General features: G+C 48.7%; 4 protein-coding genes across 4 annotated transcripts; 3 read left to right on the forward strand and 1 right to left on the reverse strand.

The window, feature by feature from the left end:
• Positions 1 to 267: 267 nt before the first annotated feature.
• On the forward strand, positions 268 to 1,239 carry FPSE_04545 (uncharacterized protein; the record flags this gene model as incomplete). The annotated part of the gene is made up of 1 exon (XM_009257663.1): positions 268 to 1,239. The coding sequence occupies one exon, from the start codon at positions 268 to 270 to the stop codon at positions 1,237 to 1,239; it is 972 nt and encodes a 323-aa protein (XP_009255938.1).
• Positions 1,240 to 3,497: 2,258 nt separating this feature from the next.
• Positions 3,498 to 5,370, forward strand: FPSE_04544 (uncharacterized protein; the record flags this gene model as incomplete). The annotated part of the gene is made up of 4 exons (XM_009257662.1): positions 3,498 to 3,700; positions 3,754 to 3,915; positions 3,966 to 4,837; positions 4,889 to 5,370. The coding sequence occupies 4 exons, from the start codon at positions 3,498 to 3,500 to the stop codon at positions 5,368 to 5,370; spliced, it is 1,719 nt and encodes a 572-aa protein (XP_009255937.1).
• Positions 5,371 to 5,798: 428 nt separating this feature from the next.
• On the reverse strand, positions 5,799 to 8,669 carry FPSE_04543 (uncharacterized protein; the record flags this gene model as incomplete). Its single annotated transcript, XM_009257661.1, has 1 exon — positions 5,799 to 8,669. One exon carries the CDS (start codon positions 8,667 to 8,669, stop codon positions 5,799 to 5,801), a length of 2,871 nt encoding a protein of 956 aa, XP_009255936.1.
• Positions 8,670 to 11,919: 3,250 nt separating this feature from the next.
• FPSE_04542 (uncharacterized protein) lies at positions 11,920 to 13,915 on the forward strand (the record flags this gene model as incomplete). Its single annotated transcript, XM_009257660.1, has 4 exons — positions 11,920 to 12,193; positions 12,262 to 12,683; positions 12,746 to 12,895; positions 12,956 to 13,915. 4 exons carry the CDS (start codon positions 11,920 to 11,922, stop codon positions 13,913 to 13,915), a joined length of 1,806 nt encoding a protein of 601 aa, XP_009255935.1.
• Positions 13,916 to 15,339: the final 1,424 nt, after the last annotated feature.

Below are 15,339 nucleotides of genomic sequence, written 5' to 3' on the forward strand. Positions count from 1 at the left end.
TGGCAACTCTGCCCGCCAAGAACGTCTGTGTGCTCAGGGAAGGAGCTGTTTTCTTCATCTGTAAACTCGTTCGTACCTTCCACTGGGATCGAGCGGACGTCACCTGCCCCCACCATCATGATACGGCTCTAGATCAGTTAGTGGGGTACTCTTCCCCCAAATGTAGCTTCCGCTGTCAAGTTGACGTATCGAGCACCTTCTCCCTTATCAATTCCTTCATCAACTCGTCAATTACCACAAATTTGGAATATCGAGGACCTTCTCATCATGGCTACTCATCGACCCTATGATTCAAAACTTGGAATAGTCACTGGAGGCTCACGAGGTTTGTATTCGCCTCTACTAGTATATGCTCTTGCATCACGATCCTCTAACTGTGTTCAAGGCATTGGCGCAGCAGTTGCTGCAAGATTGGCTACCAAAGGTTGCAATCTTCTTCTCGTCTACACTTCCGACTCATCAACGGAGCCAACCAGGAAGCTCTGCAGTGAGCTCTCGTCTTTGCACAACATCCAATGCTCTTCAGTGCAGGCCGACTTAGGCAGTCCTTCTGAGGCTGCACCTAAGGTTATCGATGCTGCACGGTCGTTCCATGCTTCGTATAGCTCAAACAAGCCCTTCCAGATCGATATCCTGATCAACAATGCTGGCGTCTCTTCTAATCAGCACATGAACGATACTAAGCAAGGGGCTATAAAGGAACTCGAGTTCCACCGCGTCTACAACGTCAACGTTTTGGCTCCCCTCCTCTTAACTCAAGCGGTTGCCCCGCATCTTCCCACTAACCGCAGTGGACGTATCGTAAACGTTTCTAGTGTTTCTTCGTCTATCGGGTACCAGGGCCAATCGGTCTATGCCGGGAGCAAAGCAGCTTTGGAAGCCATGACACGGACCTGGAGCCGTGAGTTGGCTACTCGTGCTACTGTCAACGCTGTCAATCCTGGTCCGGCCTGGGGCGATATGTACGCGGCCGCAGGACAAACTTTCTGGGACATCAACCAGCCTTATGTTGATGTAGCCCCATTAGCTCAATATGACGGTGAAGCAGATATCTTGAACAAAGCGGGATCCGACGCTGAGCGTTTCGATCGGATAGTACGTGAGTCAATGGGTGGACGAAGACCAGGGTTTACTTCTGAAATCGCCGGCACAATTGACATGCTATGCTCGGAAGAGAGTGGCTGGACGACTGGTAGCGTCATTTGTGCCAACGGTGGAATGAAAATGTCAATTTCTTAGGGATACAGTCGCATTATGACAAAAACCCGAACAGGCAAATTGATATAAAACGTCAATGTAGTTTGGATATCGAGTATCACAGTTCATATTGGCCAGAGTGCAACTATCGGGGTTTCTCATCTTGCCAAGCAAAACAAACTCTGATATCTTTCTACAGCGACTCCTACATATGGAAAAAGCAGCAGTCGAGAAAATAAACATGCAGGCGACACACTCTAATCACCAGACAGCTTTCGTAACTGTATGCTACTTCGCCAGAGTATAATGTTAGCCTTCGTAACACGACAAGGAGCTTGACTACTCGCGCTGTCGGAAAAGACAGAACTCTGTACAATCGTTCTGACCATTACAGCGCGATGGCCGTGATAAAGTGTGGTCGGGTCTCTACTTGTTGCAATCTGTTTGTACAACAATCTGCGCCATGCACAATGCCGACTACCCTGAAACGGGACGCCTTACTATGATCGATAGCCCGCGCCGTGTTGTAATCAAGGGGAGTTCCACGCCCGGTGTCGTGTAATATCGTCTACAAATACGACACATCTGTCAGCTTGACGAAACATGTATGTACGACATAGTGTTGTCACATCTGGGGTAGAAGCCGATGGTACACAGCAGCCATGTTACAAGACAAAAGCAAAGCATTATCGGTGTCTTTGGTTGGTCAGTAAAGCGACGGGACAAACAGCGACATGAGGTGTGTAAAGATAAACCGAGAGAAGAGATAGCACACTCTTTTCTCGAGTCTTTCGAGGTCAACCCAGGACTTTGGAAGAAGTACGGGCTTGGCATTACCTGCTGTTTGTTCTTCATCGACTCTGATTCAAATGTTTCAGTGCGAAGTGCTTTTGTACGCAGAAAGCTTTTAGCTCAGGGTTGGCATTGAGTTTGTCAGTGCTTGTATTGAGCTCTAACTGCTATTGGGGTGACACGGCAGCTTAATCACTGATCTCTATGGCTTGAGTCTCGCAAGCGCATGATAACGATGCCGCCGAGCAAATGGATATCTTTAGCTTTGATAGTCGCCAAGTTTGTTTTGGAACTCTGCTCTATTACTGTTTAAGTTCTGACAAGAGTGCGTCCAGGGGAACAAGCGGCGACCAATGTCGAAGCTTTCCAGTCATGTAAACCTCATGTGGCTCCTTCGTGCATACATTCATGCAGATGCGGTCACGGTACCTGCATCCCCCCCTTGTCTGTTGTAACAGTCTAAGTACGCACGACCAGCTCTATTATTTAGTGCAAAACGCTTCGTTGATGTAGGAAACAAAACTTGGAAACAGTTTTACTTACGCCCATACCGATCAACCAACCCGTCGTTGGGTGTCTCGATAGTTTCTATCAATCACAAGACTTGACCGTAATACCAGCAACTTTGTTCCTATCAGAGCCCTTGAGCCATTCGAAAACGTATTCATCCATTTAAACTATGTCGAACTAAACTTTCATATATCACCACAGTCTGATGTCACCCTATGCCAGGTGTTGAGATGGAAGTACGGTCTCAGCCTCAAACACTTGAGTACCTCACATGCTGATAGTAAACTGGGTCGTGAATGACTCTTGAAGGGCGAAAGTCTATTCCGCTCTGCCCTTACCTGCGGCGATTCACTTTAGCAATGGTGTTTCTCTTTTCAGATGCCATCAACCGATTCAAACTGTTCGCCAAACTATGATTCATGTTAGATATCATATCCTTTTGACACATGACCACCCACGTCATCTTTTGCTGCCATCACGCATGTTTTTATCGGCAGCTCTTATAATGCAGTGACTGAGTGAGTGTGCAAATCCTTTCAGCTGCATATATAGTGCTCAATTGGAAGCCTTCATGTTCCCCGCCAGCGTGTCTCAAAACACCCGTAGGCTATCTGCATGTTTGTTCTCGACAACATTTATGAGTTTTTAAGCTTCTACCCTCACCCTCTGCAACATGGACCATTGGCTCGGGATTCGGGAAATGGCCTTGGATTATTAAATAAGTACCTGACAAAAGGGCCACCAACCTTACTCTCTTCCTAAAGAGCTACCACGCCACCACACTCGGTCATTACCGTGCTACTTCGGAAGTTGTTTCTCTGATACACCAATACACTCCTTGATATCTCTCTTCACACTCATTTCTTCTTGTGCCACTTGGTACAGGATCAAGTCAACGGCAATTCTTCCAGTCTATTATACCCCCGCTCTCTTCTTTTTCATCATCGGAAGGCCTTGTCTGGTTCATTTCTGAACTTCTCTCGCATTGTAATCGCATCATGGTGAGCCGCGCTTCCCATTCAGATCCAGCGTTTCTCGCCAAGCTTGCTCGTCGCCAGCAAATGAACTACGATGCCATGACTTTCTTTGCCGGGGCAATGGCTAGCTTTTATTTCACCATCTGCATATTTCTCCTTCTTAGGAGACTCTGTGTTGAGACAGGTGCTTCGCGCAAACCAAGCATCATCACGGCGATCCTTAGGTAAGAGCTTGCTCTATTCTCTCGCAGATTGTCAAAGATTAACTATTAGGCAGACACATGAGAGCTTCAAGCCTTGGAAACATCCCAGGATTGCCATCGGGAGGATATACGTTTGTCATTCTCGGGTACCTCATCATCAATGCTGTCGTGACTTTTACATACTTGGACAATGAGAACATGCCGTTCCTATCCAATGTAGCTTCTCGAACTGGGTGGTACGTGATCCCATTATGCGAATTTATTCTGCACTAACACTTCGATACAGGATGGCCATTGGCAACTTGCTTATTGTCATTCTCCTTTCTCTTAAGAACACGCCGGTCGTTATTCTAATAGCTTCATCCTACGAGCGTCTCAACGTTCTCCATCGCATTGCTGGTTATACTACCCTCATATTTGCCATGGTACACGCAAGCACTTACACTGCCATATTCGGGGCTCAGAACTTTCTCGAACGTTTGCTTGCAAAGGAAGAAATATTTGGTATGGTTGCGCTGAGCTCGTTTATCGCACTTTCGTTCGCGGGCGCTGTCCTTCGGGCCTGGTGGTACGAGTTATTCTACTACATCCATGTGAGTTTTTGGATTCTCGCCATTATAATGACCGGTCTCCACCAGCCAGAGCCCAGCAAGAAAGTCCTGTATATCGTCTGCGTTTCCGCCGGGATCTGGACCATCGGACGCATTGTCCGCTGTGGGCGCCTGGTCGCCAACGGCGTGAACAATACTGTCACACTCACGCCTCTTCCCAATGGCGGGACTCGTGTAACGCTCGCAAAAACTCCTCTTGGGTCTACATCCGGAAAACACGGCTTTCTTTGGGTTCCTGCTGTGCGCACGCTCGAGACTCATCCGTTCACTATGGTTGCAGTCAATCCTCTGGAGTTTGTCGTCGCCGCTTATGACGGATTTACCCAAAAGTTGCATGATTGTGCGCTTCGAAACCCTGGGATCAAGCTAAAAGCATCAGTTGAAGGTCCTTATGGTACTTTGCCTGATATGGGGTACGACAAGGTTATGCTTATAGCTGGAGGCAGCGGTGCTAGCTTTACAGTTGGTGCGGCTCTTGATATGCTCAAGAAGCTGGACAGGGATGCAGAGGTCGCAATTGAATTCATCTGGATAATTAGGAACCAAGGTATGTTTTGCGTGAAACAAGTTGGGCGTTAAGTGCCTAATATGGTTACAGAGTACCTCTCTTGGTTTGCCCGACATCTCGAAACCCTGCACCAAGATCACCGCGTCTCTACAAAAATATATGTAACACGCGCTTCAGCAACCGAAAGTGTCCCCCAAAGACAGCACTCCACGTCTTCCAATGCGTCTTCTAACAGCAATTTCGTCGATCCTGACCCAGAGAAAGAGATAGTAACTCAGGCCAGTACCGCCACAACTGCTAGGCCATCGCCTGACCTCGAGCAAGATGGCATCTCGTCGCCCACATCTATCACGACTCATCCATCCTTGGGTGACAACGTCGTTTTGTCCGGGAGGCCAGACGTTGCTTCTCTGATCAAGGAGAGTATAGAAAGCACGCCATCGGACAAACGTGTGCTAGTCATGGGCTGCGGGCCAAAAACACTAATGTCAGCCGTTCAAAATGCTACAGCTGATGCTATTATGGACAACGGAGCGGGTGTCGAGTTGCATCTGGAGAAATTTGGGTGGTGATGGTCCTTTTGTCCTCTGTTTCTCTTCTCGAAAAGACCCTCATTATCTCGTTATGACGCTTTTATGACCAAACATGCATATGATGATGAGACTATGCGATTCACCTGACGACCAATGCATAGGAAAATAGCAAACAGCTTCAGTAAAGATATTCAAAATTTTGGGTCATTGCTTTTTTATGAAGCATTGACTATCATAACAGAATTTGTTATACAATATACTGTTGAGAAAACTAAAAACTATGTAAAAGTATGTACCAATGTCCCCCCGTTATAAGGACGTGTTGGGTATATAGCATCGAAAAAACAAGTCATTCGTCATTGATCCGACCCGACGCCTCCCTTTTTCGCTGTCTGAGACCAAAAGTCCCGAAGCTTATCAATTATGAAAACAAACAGGGATGAAGTTATAAAAGTCATCAATATTAATTAAAGTGGTACGTTGTCGCGACTGTCCTCGCATTGTTGTATCGACGGCTGTGAAGAGCGACGTCGAGAGCTGAGAAACTTGGCACCTATGACTCTGGTGCTTTGGGAGACCTTTCCAAAGATTCCTGGAGATTTGGCCCTGATTGTACTGCGTCGACGTGCCCGGTCCGCCATTGCTGTCTCCATGGGCGATGGCATCTCTTCGTCAGGCTGTCCGAGAGCATCTCGTACGGCAGGGCAAGGATCTACCATTCGCTTCACGTCGCGGACGGACTGGAGGAAGATTGAGTATGACATCGCAACGGCCTGAAGGACGACGACCACAATGAAAGCCGTTTTGACAGTCCCTCCATGCTTGATGATGCCATACATGACAAAGGGGAAGAACCCCGGACCGGAGCTACCCATGGTGATGAAAGCAGCAGCACGCTTGGTGCGTCGACCCTGGCCGCGAAGACCGATAGCGAAAACCAGGGGGTATATGGGTCCCTCGAAGAAGTAGAAGAGGACAATCGGGATAATAAGAAGGTTAGGGTTGGGTGGACGGACAACCACAGGAAGAAGTGCGAAGAGGAAACACCCAGCGATGCAGGCGGTGAGAATGGTGCGAGGCCGGGGAAAGCGGGAGCGGTATACAGAAAGATATGTGAGGCCTGCTGCCATGAAACGAGATACTGTAAAGGCGGTATGCGCAATAAGAAGGTAGTCGGGTATGGAGAGGCTGATTCCGGGTGGCTTGTCGGTATTGGGAATGTCGCTAGCGCCTTGTGCGGCTTCCTCGCCGGTGTTGGGCTGATTGGGAAGGATAGAGATCATCAGACTCCGGAAATAGATGCTAGAACACTCCTGGGCAGCAACGTAGGTGTATTGCGCAAGAACAGCCAAGATTAGGCTCCACGTGCGTAGTTGCAGGCCGCTTCTCTTCTTCTGGGGATCCATGGGAAGATGCGTGGCGGATTGCTCCAACTCACGATCGCTGACCTCCGGAAGAGGCATGTAGTAAAAGAAGAGACCTAGAGCAACGCAAAGCAGCGTGATTCCCAAATAAGTCCATTGAACGTTGATGAGAGTCATGCTGGATGCATTGTTTTGCTCAACGATGCCCTTGAAAAAGACTTTTTGAGCTAGAAGACCACTGAGGACACTGCCGATACCCTGGACGCCCTGGGCCATGAGTACGCGGGTTTCTCCATACTCGGGGGGTCCGCAGAGTATCAAAAACGCATTTGCGCCGACTTCTAGGATTGAGAGACCAAAGCCAACAACAAAGTTGCTAAGCATGAAACCTGCATATGATTGGGTGACCGCCGAGGGCCAGAAGATGACGGTTCCAATGCCGTAGAAGCAAAGTCCCACGATAAAAGTAACTTTGAAACCACCAACGCTGTCGTGGCCGTTACCCTTGTGGCGTTTCGATCGGTTGTGCTCGTCGCGCCGTAGGATCCATTCACCCACTAGCAGGGGTCCGAAAAAGTAACCGCCTCCAAAGTAAACGGACGTCATGCCAAGTGTTTCGGGGGTGGTCATGTTGTCAACGGTTGCAATGACGTTGTTCAACGTATTGAGCAAACCATAGGATATGCCCCAGAGCAAAAACAAGATAGAGACAATCGTACAGTACTTGAAAGACTCCTTCTTGTTGCATTTGAGCATACTTTTGGGTTTCGTCATGTTCACAAAGCCGAAGTAGACGCCCTCGACAGTTCCAGTAGAAGATGTCATGGTTGTCGATGTCTGATATGTCCCGTTGCTCTGAGCAGCACGTTGCGCAGGACGAGGTGGGGCTGGCTCATCGAACGGCGTTGTTAGAAACTCCATAGCGCTCATAGGAGCGTTGGCATTGAGAGGAGCTTGCGCATTGGGTTGCGCGACGGGAGGTGGTTGCTGAATACTGGCGCGATGGCCCGTCGAGGGTGAATCCGAGTCATTTGGTCCCTTGGGTGTACTGGCTCTGGTTCCATCGGGGTCGTAAAGCATAGCTGGAAGAAGCTTGAGGACCAGAGGCTTCAACGTTGGCACGCAAGCGCACATCATTCCGACGTTGACTTCAACGGCGCTCCACATGAGTGATCTCGACGCGTTCCATGCAAAATCAGTTTGTCCACCAAAACGCGATTGAGGATCGGAGGATGTGCTGGTGGGTGCCGTAATGGCTTGTTGCAGGTAGTAAATCCTTACTACATCGACAACCGTCACAAAAATACCAACGGTAAAGGTCAGGACCAGAATCGTCTTTTGGCGAGAAGGTAGGCGCATGCCGGTCAGGACGGGTATAGGGAGAGCGAGAATAGCCAGGTCCGTAACGATGTTAACGGGAGAGGAGCAGATAAACTCGGTCAGTAAAGGGATGCATTTCGCACTCGGGCGGTCGTCATATTTTACATCCCAGGCGGCTTGGGTCGGGCGACATTGAAACACATTCATAAAAGTGAGTATAACACCAGCAATGTTGACAACGGCCAGGGTCAACCAAGAAGCAAATCGAAGTACTCTTTGGGTGTGCTTGGCCAATCGCAGGTAGAATATAAGCACAGAGGTCTTGGTAGCCATCAATGCGGGATTGTATAAGATGGAGAAGACATATTCGCAACGACGGAGAGCGGGTAATCGTTGGGGGTCGATGTTTTCGTCGTGTCGTCCGAGGCCATTGTGAACGCCGAAGCAGATGGTGAAGGATAGGAAGAAGGCGAATAGCCATGCGAGGATCATGACGCGGTCATCCCAGGTAACGTTTCTAACAATGAAGGTGCGTGAGATAATTCGTGCGACGACAAAGACGGTAGCGAGGACGAGAGTGGCCGTCGTGACCGCAAAGACGGCGGGACCACGGTCGGGAATGCCTCCATCGTCGGTGGAGGCCGAGTCGGACATGTCGAGGTCGAAGCTTGAAGAGACATGGACTCGTCACTCGTCAGATGGAGAGTGAGCTGTTGGTTGGCTTGAGAAACTTGGAGCCGTTGCTACCTTGACGAGCGTGCCATGTCTTCGGGGAGTTGCGAATTCCGAATTTCTTGGATCGACAAGTTGACCGTCGGCAGAGGATGAGGCAATTGGAGACGAAGAAGATCGAGTCGTGTGGTCTGAGCAAGTTTGTTTGTTCTTGTCTCTCGTCAGATGGCGTACCGCGGTGGCGTAGTCCCGGCACTATACGAGAATTGTCGAATTCAAGATAGGTTGACAGAAGTAGAAAAAAAAGCAGAACCAAAAAAGGGTGAGGGAGAGATTTAGCGAGGTTCGGTTCCAGGATCAGCGGAACAAAAAACAAGATCAAGAGAAGCAAAAGCCAAGCAATAATAGCCTCCCGACCCGTTATAGATTCGTCTTTAAACTTGTACCAAGCAAAAAGCAAAGTCACAGTAACCCGCCCAGGTCCTGGTGGTGGGAGAGGGAATGCGGCGCAAAAACGGGGAGAGGTTTTCTCTTAGCGGATTTAGCGGCAGATTCTCAGCCACCGACCACGAGCGTCCAGTCAGGCCCATCGCTACAGTTGAGTGTCCCCGCCAGGATTCGGGCGGGAGGCTAAATAAGAGAACGCCTAATACCTTAGTACCCCCGACGATGTGGATGCGATGGGTACTTTACTGTCAAACGGCATTCCTCGGTGTCAGTTCAGTTCTAACGGTGAGGGAGCTGAGATGAAGGTTTAGTAGAGTTCCGACCATCTAATTATAATGGTTGGCATCTTTTCCACAGTCACATGTCCCTTTTAGTGCTGTAGTGTTACATGAACGGCTGCCAGATCATTTACCAGTTCATCGGTTGCGGGTCAGGTGACTCGAGTTGAGTCAGTCAGGTATGTACAAGACAAGACATTCTGCAAGGAATCCTGGGGTTATCAATGGCCTAAACTCGACTAGGAACATGGCTAACAGAGTCCAATGTCAGATGTCTGGGGTGGATAATGATAATGAGGGGTTGCGTTTATTATTCGTTGATTGGGTTGGGACTGAGAAAAAACTCTTCAAAGATGATTTTTTGATACCCGGCAGGGTCCTACTACTGGATGCACTAACTGTACATATTGTTTGGGCAAGCAGTTCAGCTCGGCTGAGGATTGGGTTCGGTCGCCCGAAGAGGAGAACGATGGGCTAGAGTCAATTGATTATGGGCACTGAGATTGAGGGGAAAGATGCCACTGACGCGTGGTGAATGGTTGATCGTCCACCTAAACAGTACCTAGCTTCATTTATTGGGTGGATTGAATCGTCATCATCATGGCCGTCGTCTCTGTCTTTTGTCTGTTTGTTGCAATTCAATTCATGGATAGATACCAATCCTTATTCCTTCTTTACATCATAATCCCCTTTTCGGTCCTTTCCTGCTCTCGAGTTTTAACCTTCTTTGTTGAATGCACCACGTTACAGCCAATTCCGCCTCGACATCTGACCGGGCCATCCGATGCAATACAACACACAGTGACGAGACACCTGCTGCCCCAATGGCAGGGTGACAACACCTACTAATTGAACAATCGCGATAATCTCGGTGCCTATTTTGTTTCCCCATACTGATTGCCGCGGCTCCGCAGGCTCTTTCATTTCGAATCACACCATTATCCCTCCAAGCCTCCAACCCATTCATGGGCTGCTGTACTGACAAGTCATCAAATCTAAGCCACATGATCGATACTTGTAGTTCCGCGCCGTCGTGCCGCCGCCCCTCAGCCTCTGCTACGTTGTATGAGTGGTTTCTAGCATTTCCTCCGCCTCTAATTCTCTCATTTAATATACTATTACGGCTAATTTATCCTCATTTAGAATTCGTCAACGTTTGATTTCATACGTCATGTCTCACTTCTGGCCTTGACAGGGGGGTTGCTAAGCTTTCACCAAGCTCTGATCGCCGGTCCGCCCTCAACGGATGTCGCGTGTATCTAGATTGGGAATTGATTAACTGCATGTCAAAATTGCTTTTTTTCCTCGGTTATGGTACTGCTGGTAATCAAAATCAAGCCAATGCGGCTTTTCACCGCAAAAACAAGAGACAGCAAATCGTCTAAAATCACACAGCATCTGCAGCTAATATGCATGTCCGTCACGGCCCTAACCGATAATTCCCGTGTAGCACGGCCTAGACTTGTCTTTTTTTTTTTTTACTTTTTGCTCCTTTGCAGGGTTATTTCAACGCTCGCTTCAAAAGACGATATGTTATTGCCTGTTGATATTGTTTATCTGTATACGAATAGCCACAATTGGTTGAGAACGTCTTATTCCTCTATTACAAAAGTCTGCATTAGAAGCACATGATGCCATGTTAGCGGTCAGTATTGCAGCTGCCACGTCGATGATCTGCTTGATACATAAACTCTAGATGCTTCATGGTCTGTGTGTGGTCTGCAGTCCAGACTCCCCGACTTTTGTCTCCATCTCCTGCAGTGGCACGGGGCACTTATAACCGAGACAGATGCAGGGTCTTTTCCGCTATAGGCTGTACAGCACCTACTGTACCTATGGACGCTTGCGCCTACCAGCAGGCTTTAACTGGGTGGATGCTCTCCCAGGAACACTCAATTAACGTTAAAATTCTCCTTGGAGTGGGATTTCAAGATCCATAATATCACAAATTCTCATGCGGTGAGTGACCATGTAGTGTAGCTTTATGCGCTGCAGTATAGCCATGCTGCTGTTGTATTGACACTAATCCTTAACAGCACAATAAGGAACATATAATGGATCTTAATTAAATGACATTCCTGCCTGATTGACCGCACTTTCAGCCCGTATCCCCAACGAAACATTCCATTAGGACATTTCCATGGGAGATTTGTGACAGCGGTGTAAAATGTTTTCTCCGGAGCAACTTGTGACATTAAGCTTTCGATCTCGGCGTAAAAACCACCGAAGTCAAACGGGTCCCGAATCCAGTTGTCGGCTTTGTGTTGAAGTTGAGCCTCCGGAGCTTCGGACCCCTATGCTCCGGGCTTCTTATCGTGATAAGCATCACCAACGTCATCGCGACTCATGGCGACAGCATGGACTTCACATACGTCATTTCCAACACTCTATAGACATCCGCAAGCATCTAGACTATATCCATCGTTTGGCAATGATATCAAGTTAATTGTTCGGCGTTAATCAATCAGCCCGTTCCTAGACACAACCGCATACATCTTGATTAGGTCATGACTTCTCCGACACAACCCTCCGGCTCCGGCTCCGGCTCCAGCAGTGCCACGCCCGGTCCTTACTCTAATATTCGTAACGAACCGCCGACTAGTACGGAAGAGACTCCTTTACTCGGCAGGTCTAGCTCCAGCTCCAGCTCGTCCATCAGATCCGGTACTCAGAAGGATAGCAATTCTCGCCATGTTGAGGATGCTCAGTCCAAAGTACACATTCCGCTCGCCAGAGGAATCGCCATAGGATTAAGCTTATGGCTCCTCATCTTCCTGACAGGTACAAGACCGTTCATATCAGATGTCCCTTTTCGGGTTCTCGTTACCACCATACTAACGCGTTCTCAGCATGCAACATGTCTGGTATGACCTTGATTCAAGGCGCTATCGCTGCTCAATTTGACTCATATGGTTCATCCGCTATGTGGTTCACCGGTGCCTATCTCATCCCAATGTCCTCTCTGGCGCCTGTAACAGGTCGTTTGGCCACCATCTTCCCGCCGAGAACTCTCATTCTCCCTATTGCGGCCCTCATAGCAACAGGCGGTTTAGTCTGTACTGTCTCGACTTCTTTCGGAGTGTTTGTTGCTGGAAGAGTCATTGCAGGCACAGGTGCTGCTGGTGTCCTGTCCCTTGCTATTATAATCGCAATCGAGTTGGCAAGTGAGAAGTCTAGAGGTCTTGTTCTGGGCTTGATAAACGCGGGTTTCACTGCTGGAGTTTCCTTCGGGGCGATTGTGTTCGGGGGGTTGATGCCGGTCATCGGATGGGTAAGAAACTGCCTTGGGTTCTTCGTGAAAACGTGAGATGTTAATCAAATTGCCTATCTTAGAGACCATTGTTCTGGGGACAGATCCCCTTTGCCATCGCCACAGGCTTGGGAGTGTTCATCAGTATACCTGCCGCTGCAGAACCCCACGACGATAAGACTCCTCTCGGACAGAAACTTGCACGGATAGACTACCTAGGGGCTGCACTTTTAGTAAGCTCTTTGCCCTTCGCTTGCATGATATAGCAAGACTTACTAACTCGCGTGTCAAAGACTACATCGATCGTCCTCTTCCTCTACGCAATTGCGGATGAGATCCAGATCTTACCTCTTTGTCTTGCACCTATCATCCTATTGTTTTTCCTCGCGGTTGAGATCTATGTGGCCACAGACCCCATCATCCCTATCAAAGTACTCTCCTCGCCAGGTATCCTCTTTTCTTGCTTCGCTCAGTTAGGCCTCATGATCGCCCGCTGGAGCGTCCTCTTCTACGCGCCCATTTTCATGCTCGTAGTCCGTGGCTCGTCTCCCGCTGCTGCGGGCTCTATCTTGATACCAACGAACATAGGGTTCGGCCTAGGAGGCATCCTCGTCGGCTTGCTCCACGTTCGTCGCAATGGTGCATTTTGGCTACCATCCATCTCTGCCCTGGTCATCTTCACAATTAGCACGTATACGCTCTCGCTCATCAGTACCACCAACCTTCCTCTAGTTCTGTTCATCGTTGTCGTGCTGATCAACGGCCTCGCGACTGGAGGGGGGGTCAACTACACTCTTGCACATATTCTGCATCTGAGTTACGACGATACCCGCTACATTGCTACCAGCCTCCTTGGCACATTCCGGGGCTCTGGGTCAAGTTTTGGCACAGCCGTCGCGGGTGGCATATTCTACCGTTTCCTTAGAGGCAGTCTAGAGGCTGGGTTCCTTCAGCTAGACGGCGGTGAACGGTTGAGTGACGATCGGCAACGTTTAGTCTCCAGTCTTGTCAACACCCCGGGACTTGTTCATGGCGTTGATTTAAGTCGCGCTGAGCAAGCGATAGCGATCGAAGGCTATGCAGGTGCTACCAGAGGCGTGTGGCAAGCCATGGCTGCGCTCGGTGTCGTTGTCGTTCTGTTTCAAGCTTTGACAGGCAAGAAGGCGCCCGATGATAAGCGGGAGGCTGATCATGTCGATGAAGAAGCGGCAAGGATGGTTGTGACAGAAAATGAGGGTGTCGGCGAAGCTTGAGAGCTGAGGGGCCCAGGGTGTTTGAGGTGACATTTTAGAGTTTGACGTGGTGTTTCTAGCGGTTTGAAGAGTGGTCTATTCTTGGTACTGTGTTGCTCGGTTGCGTATCTTAATTATTAACATGACTCGGCCGTAGAAAAGCATGGGCTAGCGCCATTATAGAGTTTGCGCCGGTAGCTGTCGCAGACGTAACTGACAATGATTCAAACATTGTTTTCAAACAATGTTTGCTGCACAGCACTGACCCTTTTACACGATGATAGAATCTGGTTTATTTCTGGAAACATGTCGCGAGTAGTAAAACAATGTGTGCCGGAACTTCGGCCTGCACCGAGCGATCCATCGGAGAAAACCATGCACTGATCATCACACATGGGAGCGTTGGATAATGCTATGAAACGTGAGCGTATCAAGAGTGTCAGGATGGATTTATGCTACACGAAGCCTTGCATAGACAAAAAGCATAACTAGGCACTGACTATAATCAGGCACGTGAATAAACATACCTTAGTGTTTTGCATAAATGCTGTACAGGAACGCAGCCGATCCAATCACAGAACCATGAGAGGGTACTATCCCAGGACCAGCTAGACAAGCCAACTTGGCCGAGGTTACACCCCCTGTCAAATCTCGCTTTGTTGTACCTTTGTGGACGAACCCTTGATTCGCGACGCAGCGGGCCGTCAGCCCCAATATGAGCCAATGTCTAAGCTTATTTCGGTAATCACGTAGCACTTTCAATATTCGCACGCACCAGAAGCATGCACAATATCATCCTGAGTTCAAGGTCCACACGTAAATCACTCCCGAATCCTGGCAATGCAACACCGTTAGACAGATCTCGCCTGTCCACGCTAGTGAGGAAGCTTCTCTCAGATTCGTCACCTTTGGTGACACTAACTTGACTTGGCCATGGCAGCACGATCTATGTTGTATTTTCTGCTACCACCTGAGATGCTAGCACTGCTACGGCACCATTGCGTCTGTGCCTGTGCCTTCTCACTGCCCAAGTCGAGTCATGATCTTCAATAACAAGCGCTCCAATACCAACCCTGAAATCTTTCATCAGAGTTTAACCACGCCATCATCTTTGACGTCGATGGTGTCTAACTTTGTTGAATAGGATAGCACGATTTTGACGAGAGAGTTCGGTGTTTTGTTTCCATTTTGTTTTGTATTCGTATCCCATCATGTCGAACCTAATATACAGTGGCTATGCTTTTCCCAAGTGTTTCATCAAGTGCTCATTGCTTTCTCCTGGGGATCCCGCCCCCATGAGACAATCCTTTGACTCTCTCATGTGTATGCGCCTGTAAATGCTGAAAATATCCATTGCGCCCCGATGCTGAAGAAGAAAAAAACACACAAAAGGCCCATCCTTGGGCTATGCTAAATTTACAAACAACCCTCCCTGCATAAAATAA

Source organism: Fusarium pseudograminearum, chromosome 1 (assembly GCF_000303195.2).
Source record: "Fusarium pseudograminearum CS3096 chromosome 1, whole genome shotgun sequence".
In the NCBI taxonomy this organism is placed as follows: domain Eukaryota; kingdom Fungi; phylum Ascomycota; class Sordariomycetes; order Hypocreales; family Nectriaceae; genus Fusarium; species Fusarium pseudograminearum.